Source organism: Aquarana catesbeiana, linkage group LG08, assembly GCF_042186555.1.
Source record: "Aquarana catesbeiana isolate 2022-GZ linkage group LG08, ASM4218655v1, whole genome shotgun sequence".
NCBI classification, from domain to species: domain Eukaryota; kingdom Metazoa; phylum Chordata; class Amphibia; order Anura; family Ranidae; genus Aquarana; species Aquarana catesbeiana.
Genome location: NC_133331.1, coordinates 17536005 through 17549931, shown reverse-complemented (window position 1 = coordinate 17549931; position 13927 = coordinate 17536005). Strand labels below are relative to the sequence as shown.

Below are 13927 nucleotides of genomic sequence, written 5' to 3'. Positions count from 1 at the left end.
TTAGTTTTTTATAATGACATTAGCTGAATTTAAAAAAAAATGTTTCTGAATTAGAAAATGTGTACAAAAAATAAACACAATGTATAAAATACATACAAATCTGTGGAATTATTATTATTATTATTATACAGGATTTATATAGCGCCGACAGTTTACGCAGCGCTTTACAACATGAGGGCAGACAGTACAAGTACAATACAATTCAATACAGGGGGAATCAAAGGGCCCTGCTCGTTAGAGCTTACAATCTAGGAGGGAGGGTCAAGTGATACAAAAGGGTAATAGCTGTGGGGGATGAGCTAATGGAGAAAACAGTGCAGTTGTTAGATGGAGGCAGGATAGGCTTCTCTGAAGAGGAAAGTTTTCAGGGATCGCCTAAAAGTGGATAAATTTGGAGACAGTCTGACAGATTGGGGTAGGGAATTCCAGAGTATGGGCGAGGCTCGGGAGAAGTCCTGGAGACGGATATGGGAGGAGGTGATGAGGGAGCTAGAAAACAGGAGGTCTTGGGAGGAACGGAGATGGCGATTAGGTTGGTATTTTGAGACTAGGTTAGTGATGTAGCTGGGCGCAGAGTTGTGGATGGCTTTGTAACTTATTGTTAGTATTTTGAATTTAATTCGTTGGGCGAGTGGTAGCCAATGGAGGGATTGGCAGAGAGGGGTAGCAGACACTGAGCGGTTTGTAAGGTGGATGAGTCTGACAGCAGCATTCATGATGGACTGAAGGGGGGATAGTCTAATTAAAGGTAAGCCAATGGAGGAGGGAGTTGCAGTAGTCAAGGCGAGAGATAACCAGGGAGTGAATCAGGAGCTTTGTGGTTTCATTGGTTAGAAAGGGACGTAGTTTAGAGATGTTGCGGAGGTTGAGGCGGCAAGCTTTGGAAAGTGATTGGATGTGGGACTGAAAGGAGAGTTCAGAATCCAGGATAACACCTAGCACCCTGACATGTGGGGACGGGTGGATGGTTGTGCCATTGCTCTTCACAGAGAAGTCAGGGGAAGAGGCACGTGGGGGAGGAAATATTATAAGCTCGGTTTTGGACAAGTTGAGTTTGAGGAAGTGGTGTGACATCCATACAGATATGTCGGTTAGTAAGTTAGTGATGTGTGAGGAGACTGATGGAGTGAGTTGAGGGGTGGAGAGATAGATTTGTGTGTCATCAGCATAGAAATGATATTGAAAGCCGTGAGAGGCTATCAGCTGACCCAGGGAAGAGGTGTAGATTGAAAATAAAAGAGGTCCAAGAACAGAACCTTGAGGGACCCCGACAGAGAAGGGAAGAGGAGTGGAGGAAGTAGAATTGTAAGTGACACTGAAGGTGCGTTGGGATAGGTAGGATGAGAGCCACTGAAGAGCACAGTCATGGAGACCGAGGGAGTAAAGTTTTTTGAGGAGGAGGGGGGGTCAACCGTGTCAAAGGCAGCTGAAAGATCCAGAAGTAGGAGTACAGAATAGTGTCAGTTGGTATTTGCAGTTAGTAGGTCATTTGTGAGTTTTAAAAGAGCAGTTTCTGTGGAGTGTTGAGGGCGAAATCCAGATTGAAAGGGATCAAGAAGGTTGTTTTTAATGAGGTGGTCACTCAGTTGGTTGTAAACCAGGCGTTCAAGAGGTTTAGAGGAAAAAGGGGAGCAAGGAGATAGGGCATAGGTTGTTAAGATTGGTAGGGTCCAAGGACGGCTTTTTAAGTATGGGGGTGACCAGTGCATGTGTTAGAGCATTGGGGAAGATGCCAAAGGTGAGGGAAAGATTGAAGATGTGGGTTAGAGAGTGTAGGATGGAGTCAGAGGGTGCCCGTAGCATACGAGAGGGAATAGGGTCCAGGGGACAGGTGGTTAGGTGGGCGATAGAAAGGAGTTTAGCAACTTCGTCTGTAGTAGCAGATTTGAATAGGGGGAGTGTCAGTTGTACCTGTTGACATGGGATCTTAGCTGGGGGAGATACCTGTAGAGTGGAGATTTCATCGCGGATTGTATCAATCTTGTTTTTGAAGTGATTAGCGATCTCCTGTGCAGTGAGTAAGTCAGTGGGTGGAGGCGGTGGAGGACGAAGTAGAGAGTTGAAGGTAGAGAAGAGTTTACGGGGATTGGATGAGAAGGTATTAATAAGAGTTGTAAAATAGGTTTGCTTGGCAGTGTGGAGCAAAGAATAGTATTTTTGGAGGGCAGATTTGTATTGGTTGAAGTCTTTGAGAGACTTAGTCTTGTGCCACAGACGATCAATAGCGTGACTACATTTTTTGTGAATTTTAGTGTCATCTGTTTGCCAGGGTTGTAGGGGTCGAGGCCTGATTCTGCGTGTAGTGAGGGGAGCGAACTTGTCCAGGGTGGAGGACAGAGATTTATTGTAGATGGACGTGGCTTGGTTGGGGCAGGACAGGGGAGAGATTTTGTCATAGAGGTGGTCAGTAGCAGAATAGAGGAGAGAGGAGTTGAAGTTGCGAACGTTTCTACGGGTGATGGTTAGGCGATTGGAGGGAAAGGTGGTGGAAGACAGGGGGAGAGAGAAACTAATAAGGTGGTGGTCGGAGAGAGGAAAAGGATTGTTTGAGAAGTTGCATGGAGTGCATAGGTAGGAGAATACAAGGTCAAGGGTATTGCCATCAGAGTGAGTAGAAGCCTGTACCCATTGCTTTAGGTCAAATGAAGAGGTTAGACTAGAAGTTTAGAAGTAGCATAAATGTTTGTATTAGCAGGGATGTTGAAATCACCGAGAAGGATTGTGGGAATATCCGAAGAGAGAAAGTAGAGTAGCCAGGCAGAAAACTCATCAAGGAAAGTCGATAATGGTCCAGGGGGCCGGTAGATCACAGCAATTCTTAGGGAAGTAGGAGAGAATAGACGTATACAGTGGGCTTCAAATGATGAGAGGGAAAAAGAGGGAGGAGGGTGAATAACCTGGAAGGTGCTCTGGGGGGATAGGAGGAATCCCACTCCACCTCCCTTGTGTCCATTAGGCCTAGGGGAGTGAGTCCAGTGAAGGCCACCCTGGGAGAGGGAAGCAAGAGAAGGGGTGTTAGATTCGTGGAGCCAGGTTTCGGTGAGAGCAAGTTGATTAAAGGAATTAGTGACAAAGAGGTCATGAACAGAGGTGAGTTTGTTGCAGACAGAGCGGGTGTTCCAGAGGGCACAGGAGAGAGGGGGGGGGCTGGCGTTGGGAAGAAGAGGATTACAGGGCTGGTGCAAGGATTTTTGACACCCTAGGCGAAACCTCATTTTGCCGCCCCCATTGGCTCCACCTATGATTCATCCCCCTTTGCCCTGCCCATGTGACAGAAGTCGCTGCTATACAGGAAGCATCGGCTCTGCTTCCTCTATCGCTGGCTCTAGTGCTGCGATGCACCTCTAATTACACTACCGGTCGGGCTGGGTCAGTTACATACTGCAGCCTGCAGACACAGAGGGAAACCAGCAGCCGGGCGCCCCTAAGCAGCAGTGCGCCCTAGGCAGCTGCCTAGTTTGCCTAGTGGTAGCACCGGCCCTGAAGAGGAATGGAGACTAAATTGTGTAGATTGCGACTACTGCCAGAGGGTGTAGGGTGATGGTGATGGGTGTGTTGGGCACCGTTAAATAAGGGAGGCCCGGGGTGTGGGGAAATATCTCCAGCGGTTAGGAGAAGCAGAAGAGTGAGGGAGGTAATATGAGAATATGATTTGTATGAGGGGACATGCTTCAGTATCCTGGGGGGTTTGTTAGCAAGTGGGCTTAGAGTTAGAAAGAGGTGATGAGTGCAGTAATAGGGGGAGGGGAGAAGTGAGGGTGATATGTACAGATTGTGGGGTGAAGAAAATAGTTTGAGGAGAGAGGCAGCAATTGTGAAAAGGAGGTAAAGAGTGAATGTTTCATAGAGGAAAGTGAGATAATTTGGAATTGAGGTCATCTGCAGTGTTTTGCTTTGTGCAAACGTGGAAGTGCCACTTATTTAAAGAACCCCACTTCTTTGGAAGAGCCCCCTGTATGTGTTCCCCCGTAAAGAAGGCCTTGTTTTTATACTGTGTGTTGGGTGTGGATTGAATCTGGCAATTAATCAATTAGGAGGGGATATTAGGAACACAGCAAGCAGGGCATAACTTTCACACCACAATCAAACTGCAAGGGGACGAAAAGGCCAAAATTGTAAAGATAAGGGAGCCCATCATTTAGGTAAGACTTAATGGTTAAATAAACATTGAAATAATGTGAGCATGGCTACAGATGGAGTTGAAACAGCGGTGACAAGCAGATTTACCAAATATGCATGTGAGCAGTCAGTCAATATTCATTATAAAGGTATATGAAGGTATAAATGCAGATTTACCAAATGTGCATTTATTGGGAAAGAATGCAGCCTATGTCTATAAAATCTAACACTAGGAAAGATTATGTGATGGCAACTAATAAAATTTCAACTGTATTTTGTGCTTTGTATTTTTATCTATGAAAGTTTAATTTAAGAAGCCCAAATGCTTGCTTGGTGCCCCCCATGTCACTGATGATATGCAGCACTAATACCATGACCCACCAATAAGATGCAACCCAAAATAAATGACACATAATGAGGATACCACGTATACTGTATGTATATTATTTATTGTGTGTACCTTTAGTGAGGCATAGAAACAATAATGTGCATTTTGCTTTATTTACATTTTTTTATTACTATACTACCTAAAATCCTACCTAAAACAAGCTGACACTAAGGGCTTTGTTTATTTAATAAATGTGTGTAGCAATTTATCCAGCGAAAATGCATGTCCATTTTTTTTCTCTGCAAATTGGGCAAAAAAAAATGTTACTGTGCTGGTCAATTGTCTTTCATTTATTTTAAACAGAAAATATTGCATGTGGCCATTAGATGGCGCTAAGTATCAACAGGAATTACCCATATAACTTAGTGCCATCTAGTGGCCAAATGCGGTATTTTCCGTTTAAAAAACATTAAAAAAAAAATTCAACCAGCAAAGGAAATAGCCCTGAAAATATTTGTTTATTTTTTGCCCCATTCCCACAGAACAAACGTACATGCACTTTCACTTGGGCGGATTGCTGTGGGATTTTTTTTATGTTTAAATACAGCACAAAATATAAAACTTTTTTTAACCTATCTAAAACACACTGACACTAATCAGGTCGTGATCCAACTATTTTATCTTTTCTTGTTAGCATTTCATTTTAGTAGAGAACCTTTTAACCACCTCAATACTGGGCACTTTCACCCCCTTCCTGCCCAGACCAATTTTCAGCTTTCAGCGCTGTCACACTTTGAATGACAATTGCGCGGTCATACAACACTGTACTCAAACAGATTTTCTTTTGGTGGTATTTGATCACCTCTGCAATTTTTATTTTTTGCTAAATAAATTTTAAAAAAAAATAAAATTTTGAAAAAAAAAAGTTTTTCTTTTGTTTTGTTATAAAATTTTGTAAATAAGAAGTAAGTTTTCTCCTTCACTGATGGGCACTGATAAGGCGGCACCAGTGAGGTGGCATTGATAGGCAGCACTGATGGGCACTCATGGGTGGCACTTGTGGGCACTGATAGGCGGCACTGATGGGTACTTATATGTGGCACTGATAGGAACTGATATGTGGCACTGATAGATGGCATTGATAGGCATCACTGATGGCACTGGCAGGCATTGGGAATGGGCACTGATTGGCCTTTCCCTGGTGGTCTAGGGTGCCATACCTGGTGGTCCAGTGTGGTGGCCATCCTTGGTGGTCCTGGAGGCATCCTGGTGGTCCTGGGTGGGCATCCGAGGGGGGGCTGCGCTGATAAACAATCAGCACAGATCCTCCGTCAAGAGAGCAGCCGATCGGCTCTCCTCTAGTCGCGTCTGTCAGACACGAGTGAGGAAAAGCTGATCAACGGCTCTTCCTGTTTACATCGTGATCAGCTGTGATTGGACACGGCTGATCACGTGGTAAAGAGCCTCCGTCAGAGGCTCTTTACCGAGATCGGTGTAGCGGTGTGTCAGACTGACACACCACCGATCGCCGCGATGCGCGCCCCCACGGGCGCAATGAGAGCAGTCGTTCTGGGTGGACGTCATTTGACGGCGAGCGGGAAGCGGTTAAAGATACACTATATTACCAAAAGTATTGGGACACCTGCCTTTACACGCACATGAACTTTAGTGGCATCCCAGTCTTAGTTCGTAGGGTTCAATATTGAGTTGGCCCACCCTTTGCAGCTATAACAGCTTCAACTCTTCTGGGAAGGCCGTCCACAAGGTTTAGGAGGGTGTCTATGGGAATGTTTGACCATTCTTCCAGAAGAGCATTTGTGAGGTCAGGCACTGATGTTGGATGAGAAGGCCTGGCTCGCAGTCTCCACTCTAATTCATTAAGGTGTTCTATCTGTTTGAGGTCAGGACTCTGTGCAGGCCAGTCAAGTTTCTCTACCCTAAAACTCGCTCATCCATGTCTTTATGGACCTTACTTTGTGCACTGGTCCAAATCATTTGGTGGAGGGGGGATTATGGTGTGGGGTTGTTTTTCAGGGGTTGGGTTGGCCCCTTAGTTCCAGTGAAGGGAACTCTTAAGGTGTCAGAATACTAATGCCGCGTACACACGGTCGGACTTTTCGTCTACAAAAGTCCAACGGACGCCGACGGACTAAAGCTGGCTGGTAATCCGATCGTGTGTGGGCTTCTCCGGACTTTCAGCAGAATTTTTCAGCCTCAAATCCGACGGACTTTAGATTTGAAACATGCTTCAAATCTTTACGTCGTAACTACGACGGACCCGAAATCCGCTCGTCTGTGTGCTAGTCCGACGGACAAAAACCCACGCTAGGGCAGCTATTGGCTACTGGCTATGAACTTCCTTATTTTAGTCCGGTGTACGTCATCACATACTAATCCGTCGGACTTTTGTGTGATCATGTGTAGGCAAGTCTGTTCATTAGAAAGTCTGCTGCAAGTCCGCCGAAAGTCTGTCGGACGGGCTGTCGGACTTTTGTAGACGAAAAGTCCGACCGTGTGTACGCGGCATTAGACATTTTGGACAATTTCATGCTCCCAACTTTGTGGGAACAATTTGGGGATGGCCCCTTCCTGTTCCAACATGACTGCGCACCAGTGTACAAAGCAAGGTCCATAAAGACACGGATGAGGGAGTTTGGGGTGGAGGAACTTGACTATGGGGTATGTTCAGTGGGTTCTACACCTGCTGAAAGTGACAGGAGGTGAAATACCTACCACAGCTGCAAAGTAAAGCATTTCTGCCATGGCATGTGTAAACCCCTGACCGCTGCTTCTGCAGCTAAAGTTGTGGGGCAGTAAAAATGTGACTCAACCCTGGGGTTTTACTGCCCCCAACCGCTAGTGTGAACGAGGACTTTGCTTTGATGGTTTCTGTTGAATCTCAAAATAAAAGTCCAATACAGCCGGCAGCCATCTTACCTCTTACAAGAACAGCGAGAAGAACAATTATCATCAATAATAAAATTCCTATGGTCACTTTTGATCGACAAATTCCTAATAAAGAAATGAGATTGTAGATTAGAGGCACAATACATGTTACAATTTATCTCTTAGTGTGCAAAGATCAGGGCTCTCCAGACATTCTAAACAAAGTGCTATTGTGCCAATGGAGGTAGATAATGTCCGCAAATTACCGGGAGTAAATAAGTCTCATCTTTTTATTGGGGGAGGAATAGTGCCCCATTATTGGTATCAGTGGGAGGAATAGTGCCCCATCATTGATGTCAGTGGGAGGAATAGTGCCCCATTATTGGTATCAGTGGGAGGAATAGTGCCCCATTATTGGTATCAGTGGGAGGAATAGTGCCCCATTATTGATATCAGTGGGAGGAATAGTGCCCCATCATTGGTGTCAGTGAGAGGAATAGTGCCCCATCATTGGTGTCAGTGGGAGGAATAGTGCCCCATCATTGGTGTCAGTGGGAGGAATAGTGCCCCATTATTGATGTCAGTGGGAGGAATAGTGCCCCATTATTGATGTCAGTGGGAGGAATAGTGCCCCATTATTGGTATCAGTGGGAGGAATAGTGCCCCATTATTGGTATCAGTGGGAGGAATAGTGCCCCATCGTTGGTATCAGTGGGAGGAATAGTGCCCCATTATTGGTATCAGTAGGAGGAATAGTGCCCCATTATTGGTATCAGTGGGAGGAATAGTGCCCCATCGTTGGTATCAGTGGGAGGAATAGTGCCCCATTATTGGTATCAGTGGGAGGAATAGTGCCCCATCATTGGTGTCAGTGGGAGGAATAATGCCCCATTATTGGTATCAGTGGGAGGAATAGTGCCACATTATTGAAATCAGTGGGAGGAATAGTGCCCCATTATTGGTATCAGTGGGAGGAATAGTGCCCCATTCTTGGTATCAGTAGAAGGAATAGTGCCCCATTCTTGGTATCAGTAGGAGGAATAGTGCCCCATTATTGGTATCAGTGGAAGGAATAGTGCCCCATTATTGGTATCAGTGGGAGGAATAGTGCCCCATTATTGGTACCAGTAGAAGGAATAGTGCCCCATTCTTGGTATCAGTGGGAGGAATAGTGCCCCATCATTGGTGTCAGTGGGAGGAATAGTGCCCCATCATTGGTGTCAGTGGGAGGAATAGTGTCTCATCATTGGTATCAGTGGGAGGAATAGTGCCCCATTATTGGTATCAGTGGGAGGAATAGTGCCCCATCATTGATGTCAGTGGGAGGAATAGTGCCCCATCATTGATGTCAGTGGGAGGAATAGTGCCCCATTATTGGTATCAGTGGGAGGAATAGTGCCCCATTATTGGTATCAGTGGGAGGAATAGTGCCCCATTATTGGTATCAGTGGGAGGAATAGTGCCCCATTATTGGTATCAGTGGGAGGAATAGTGCCCCATTATTGGTATCAGTGGGAGGAATAGTGCCCCATTATTGGTATCAGTGGGAGGAATAGTGCCCCATTATTGGTATCAGTGAGAGGAATAGTGCCCCATCATTGGTGTCAGTGGGAGGAATAGTGCCCCATCATTGATGTCAGTGGGAGGAATAGTGCCCCATTATTGGTATCAGTGGGAGGAATAGTGCCCCATTATTGGTATCAGTGGGAGGAATAGTGCCCCATTATTGGTATCAGTGGGAGGTATAGTGCCCCATTATTGGTATCAGTGGGAGGTATAGTGCCCCATTATTGGTATCAGTGGGAGGTATAGTGCCCCATTATTGGTATCAGTGGGAGGTATAGTGCCCCATCATTGATGTCAGTGGGAGGAATAATCCCTCGTTGTTGTTGTCTAGTGGGAGGAATAGTGCCCCATTATTGGTATCAGTGGGAGGAATAGTGCCCCATTGTTGGTATCAGTGGGAGGAATAGTGCCCCATTATTGGTATCAGTGGGAGGAATAGTGTCCCATTATTGGTATCAGTGGGAGGAATAGTGCCCCATTATTGGTATCAGTGGGATGAATAGTGCCCCATTATTGGTATCAGTGGGATGAATAGTGCCCCATTATTGGTATCAGTGGGATGAATAGTGCCCCATTATTGGTATCAGTGGGATGAATAGTGCCCCATTATTGGTATCAGTGGGATGAATAGTGCCCCATTATTGGTATCAGTGGGATGAATAGGGCCCCTTGGACCAGATAAAGGCAAGAACAAGGGCCCCAGTTTGCAGATTAGTGGTACAGATCACAGACATTAGAGAAAATGAACCCAGATGATCTCACTTGTAGCGCTCTGATGGGAGGTGGAGAAGCTCGGCATTCATGGGAGTTTTTTGGGTACAACACTGGATCCGGGGGGACAATTCCGCCATTTTCCTGATGGGGTGAATATTAACAATGGGGCTCAGCTCCCTATAATAGTAGAATGTCTTTGGATCATCTTCTATATGGATGTATAGATTGTACCTGGACTACTTATACCTCCCAAGAGCCCGGAATGGATCCTGGATGATGGGAGGGACAGACAAGGATGATGTACACACCTTCCTGGAAAACATCCCAGCACCCGGACTCCGGGCTTTTCTCAGGACCCTCAGCTCTGATACAAGAAGTGGGCTGGCTTTTGGGAGGAGCTATGCAAATATCAAAATGCCTTGATGGGTGGGAGTCAGTGTGGAAGTGCCGGAGTTCCTAGACAGGCTGTATTTACACACAGACCCCCCCAGATAGAACCCATATGTTATGCTGAGCTTCCATGATCGACAGAACTGAAATCCACCCAATGAGAGGGGCAGGCCAGGGACAGTTAGAATGGGGGAGGCAAGAGCTAGATGATGCTGGATGTCCTCCAACCAAGAAATAAGGTGGAGCTCTATCTGATTTGCTGCAGCTTCTAATGCACATGGTGAGAAGCTCACAGTGTTCAGTGAGATCAAAGTAAGCCAGTCCAGGAAAGGTGACGGTACAACTGTGCAGGACTGAAGAGAAGACTGGAGGTCAGATTTAATAACATGCGTTTGTAATTGAGGCATTTTAACTGCTTGCCGACCGCCGCACACAGATGTACGTCAGCAGAATGGCACAGGCAGGCAAATGAGCGTACAGGTACGTCCCTTTAAATTTGCCGCCTTTCGGGCGTGCGCACGCCGTGGGAGTGCGCCCGCGGGTTCCGGGAACTTGATGTTCTCTGGCGGCCTGTGATTGTAAACAAGGCATTTCCCCGTTATGCATAGTGACATGACAGAGATTACTGCTCCCTGTCATCAGGAGCGGTGATCAGTCATGTCAGTGGTAACCCCTCCCCCCCGCAGTTAGAATCACTCCCTAGGACACAATTAACCCCTTCATCGCCCCCCAATGATTAACCCCTTCCCTGCCAGTGTCATTTTTACAGTAATCAGTGCATTTTTATAGCATTGATCGCTGGATAAGTGACAATGGTCCCAAAATTGTGTCAAAAGTGTCCGATGTGTCCACCAAACTGTTGCAGTCACGATAAAAATCGCAGATCTCCGCCATTACTAATTTAAAAAAATTAATAATAATAATAATGCCATAAAACTACCCCCTATTTTGTATAACTTTTGCACAAACCAATCAATATACGCTTATTGCGTTTTTTTTTTAACAAAAATATGTAGAAGAATACATATTGGCCTAAACTGAGGATATCAATTATTTTTTTTGGTGATATTTATTATAGCAAAAAGTAAAAAATAATGCGTTTTTTTTCAAAATTGTCGCTCTTTTTCTGTTTATAGCGCAAAAAAATAAAAACCACAGAGGTGATCAAATACCACCAAAAGAAAGCTCTATTTGTGGTGAAAAAAGGATGTTGATTTTGTTTGGGTGCCACGTCGCACGACCGCGCAATTATCAGTTAAAGTGACGCAGTGCTGAATCGCAAAAAAAGTGCTCTGGTCAGGAAGGGGGGTAAAATCTTCCGGGGTTGAAGAGGTTAAACCCAAATATCTGAATGAGGTGTTACAGACAACTTCCATCTCCCGTCTTTTTCTCTTCAATGGCTGCAAAAGTGTCTTCATTGCTCCTTTCTAGATATCACACTGCTTAGTTTTATTTCTTAAAGGGTCATTCCTTCTTATACCATTCTGTATTATACAATACTGATGTGCCAAATCCACCACTAAACATGAAGGTTATAAAAAAATAACCAGGATTTATGATTAAAATGATCCTGTAAATAATTTCCTAGTTCATTATATATTCACATACCACAGATACCGGGGCCACGGCCTGGTCCACCGTCTGCCTTGTATGTCTGGTCTTCTGGATCCGGAGCACAGAGTGTCCCCTCCATCTTCCATAGATCCTTCTTAGACTGTAAGATTGGGTGAGAGTTTAGACACACTGGAAGAGAAAAAAAATTATAGATAGATAGATAGATAGATAGATAGATAGATAGATAGATAGATAGATAGATATAGATATATAGATATAGATATATAGATAGATATATATATATATATATATATATATATATATATATACACACACACTAGACTGTGTGTATATATATATATATATGTGTGTGTGTGTGTATATATGTATATATACTGTACACACTCACCGGCCACTTTATTAGGTACACCTGTTCAATTGCTTAGTAACACAAATTGCTAATCAGCCAATCACATGGCAGCAACTCAATGCATTTAGGCATCTAGACATGGTGAAGACGACTTGCTGAACTTAAAATCGAGCATCAGAATGGGGAAGAAAGGGGATTGAAGTGACTTTGAACGTGGCATGGTTGTTGGTGGTAGACGGGCTGGTCTGATTATTTCTGGGATTTTCACACCCAACCATCTCTCGGGGTTTACAGAGAATGGTGGGAAAAAGAGAAAATATCCAGTGAGCGGCAGTTGTGTGGAGGAAAATGCCTTGTTGAGGTCAGAGGAGAATGGGCAGACTGGTTCCAGATGATAGAAAGGCAACAGTAACTCAAACAACCTCTCGTTACACCCAAGGTATGCAGAATACCATCTCTGAACACACAACACATCCAATCTTGAAGTAGATGGGCTACAGCAGCAGAAGACCACACCGGGTGCCACTCCTGTCAGCTAAGAACAGGAAACTGAGGCTACAATTCACACAGGATCACCAAAATTGGACAATAAAAGATTGGAATAATGTTGCCTGGTCTGATGAGTCTGGATTTCAGCTGAGACATTCAGATGGTGGGGTCAGAATTTGGTGTCATGGATCCATCCTGCCTTGTATCACCGGTTCAGGCTGGTGGTGGGGGTGTAATGGTGGGAGGAGATTTTCTTGGCACACTTTGGGCCCCTTAGTATCAATTGATCATGGTTTAAACACCACGGCCTACCTGAGTATTGTTGCTGACCATGTCCATCCCTTTATGACTACAGTGTCCCCATCTTCTGATGGCTCCTTCCAGCAGGATAATGCACCATGTCACAAAGCTCCAATCATCTCACCACTGGACAATGAGGTCCCTGTACTCCAATGGTCTCCACACTCACCACATCTCATCCAATAGAGGACCTTTGGGATATGGTGGAATGGGAGATTGGCCTCATGGATGAGCAGCCGACAAATCTGCAGCAACTGTGTGATGTCATGTCACTATGGAGCAAAATCTCTGAGGAACGTTTCCAACACCTTGTTGTATCTATGCCACCAAGAATGAAGGGAAAAAGGGGGTCCAACCCGCGACTAGGAAGGTGTACCTAATAAAGTGGCCGGTAAGTGTGTATGTGTGTGTATATATATATGCAAAGAATATGCATTACTATAAATTACGCTTCATGTCAACTGAAAGGGGTCTATAAATATACCAAATGTGCTGTGTGATTGTCTCAGTGTTTGAACAATCATCTCAAAGAATCCCTGTATTGTGTGTAATATGTTTATTTCCTATGATCATCGGCCGATAATCATCAGCTCCATCTAGTGGCCATAATGGAGATTGAGGTAATTCAGGAAAATGGCTTATTATAGCCACTAGATCAGAATCTTCACACTACGCCTCTCCAGGTGTTGCAGAACTACACATCCCATGAGGCATTGTAAAACCCTGACATTCACAGACATGACTAGGCATGATGGGATTTGTAGTTCCTGAACAACTGGAGGGCCATAGTTTGAACACCCCTGTACTAGATAGATCTGAGCATCATAGGAAATAAACGTATTAGACATGCAGTGCCTTGAAAAAGTATTCATACCCCTTTAAATTTTCCACATTTTGTCATTTTGACAACTTAAAACTTTATTGGGATTTTATGTGCTAAACCAACACAAAGTGGCTCATAATTGTGAAGTGGAAGGAAAATGATAAATGGTTTTCAACATTTTTTACAAATAAATATGTGAAAAGTGTGGGGGGGCATTTATATTCAGCCCCCTTTACTCTGATACCCCTAATAAAAATCTAGTGGAACCAATTGCCTTCAGAAGTCACCTAATTAGTAAATAGAGTCCACCTGTGTGTAATTTAATCTCAGTATAAATACAGCTGTTCTGTGAAGTCCTCAGAGGTTTGTTAGAGAACCTTAGTGAACA

The 13927-nt window shown here is 44.6% G+C and overlaps 1 protein-coding gene across 2 annotated transcripts in view; it reads right to left on the bottom strand.

The window, feature by feature from the left end:
- Positions 1–13927, bottom strand: part of LOC141105614 (C-type lectin domain family 2 member A-like) — a 132750-nt gene that overhangs the window by 28224 nt on the left and 90599 nt on the right. Inside the window, exons 3-4 of one of the 2 annotated variants that reach the window (XM_073595566.1) lie at positions 11612–11746; positions 7385–7459 (exon numbers count right to left, since the gene is read on the bottom strand). In XM_073595566.1, coding sequence (XP_073451667.1) covers positions 7385–7459; positions 11612–11696 — 160 coding nt within the window. In that variant the 5' untranslated portion in view covers positions 11697–11746. The remainder of the gene's footprint in view (positions 1–7384; positions 7460–11611; positions 11747–13927) is intronic. The other variant, XM_073595565.1, reaches the window with a different exon arrangement.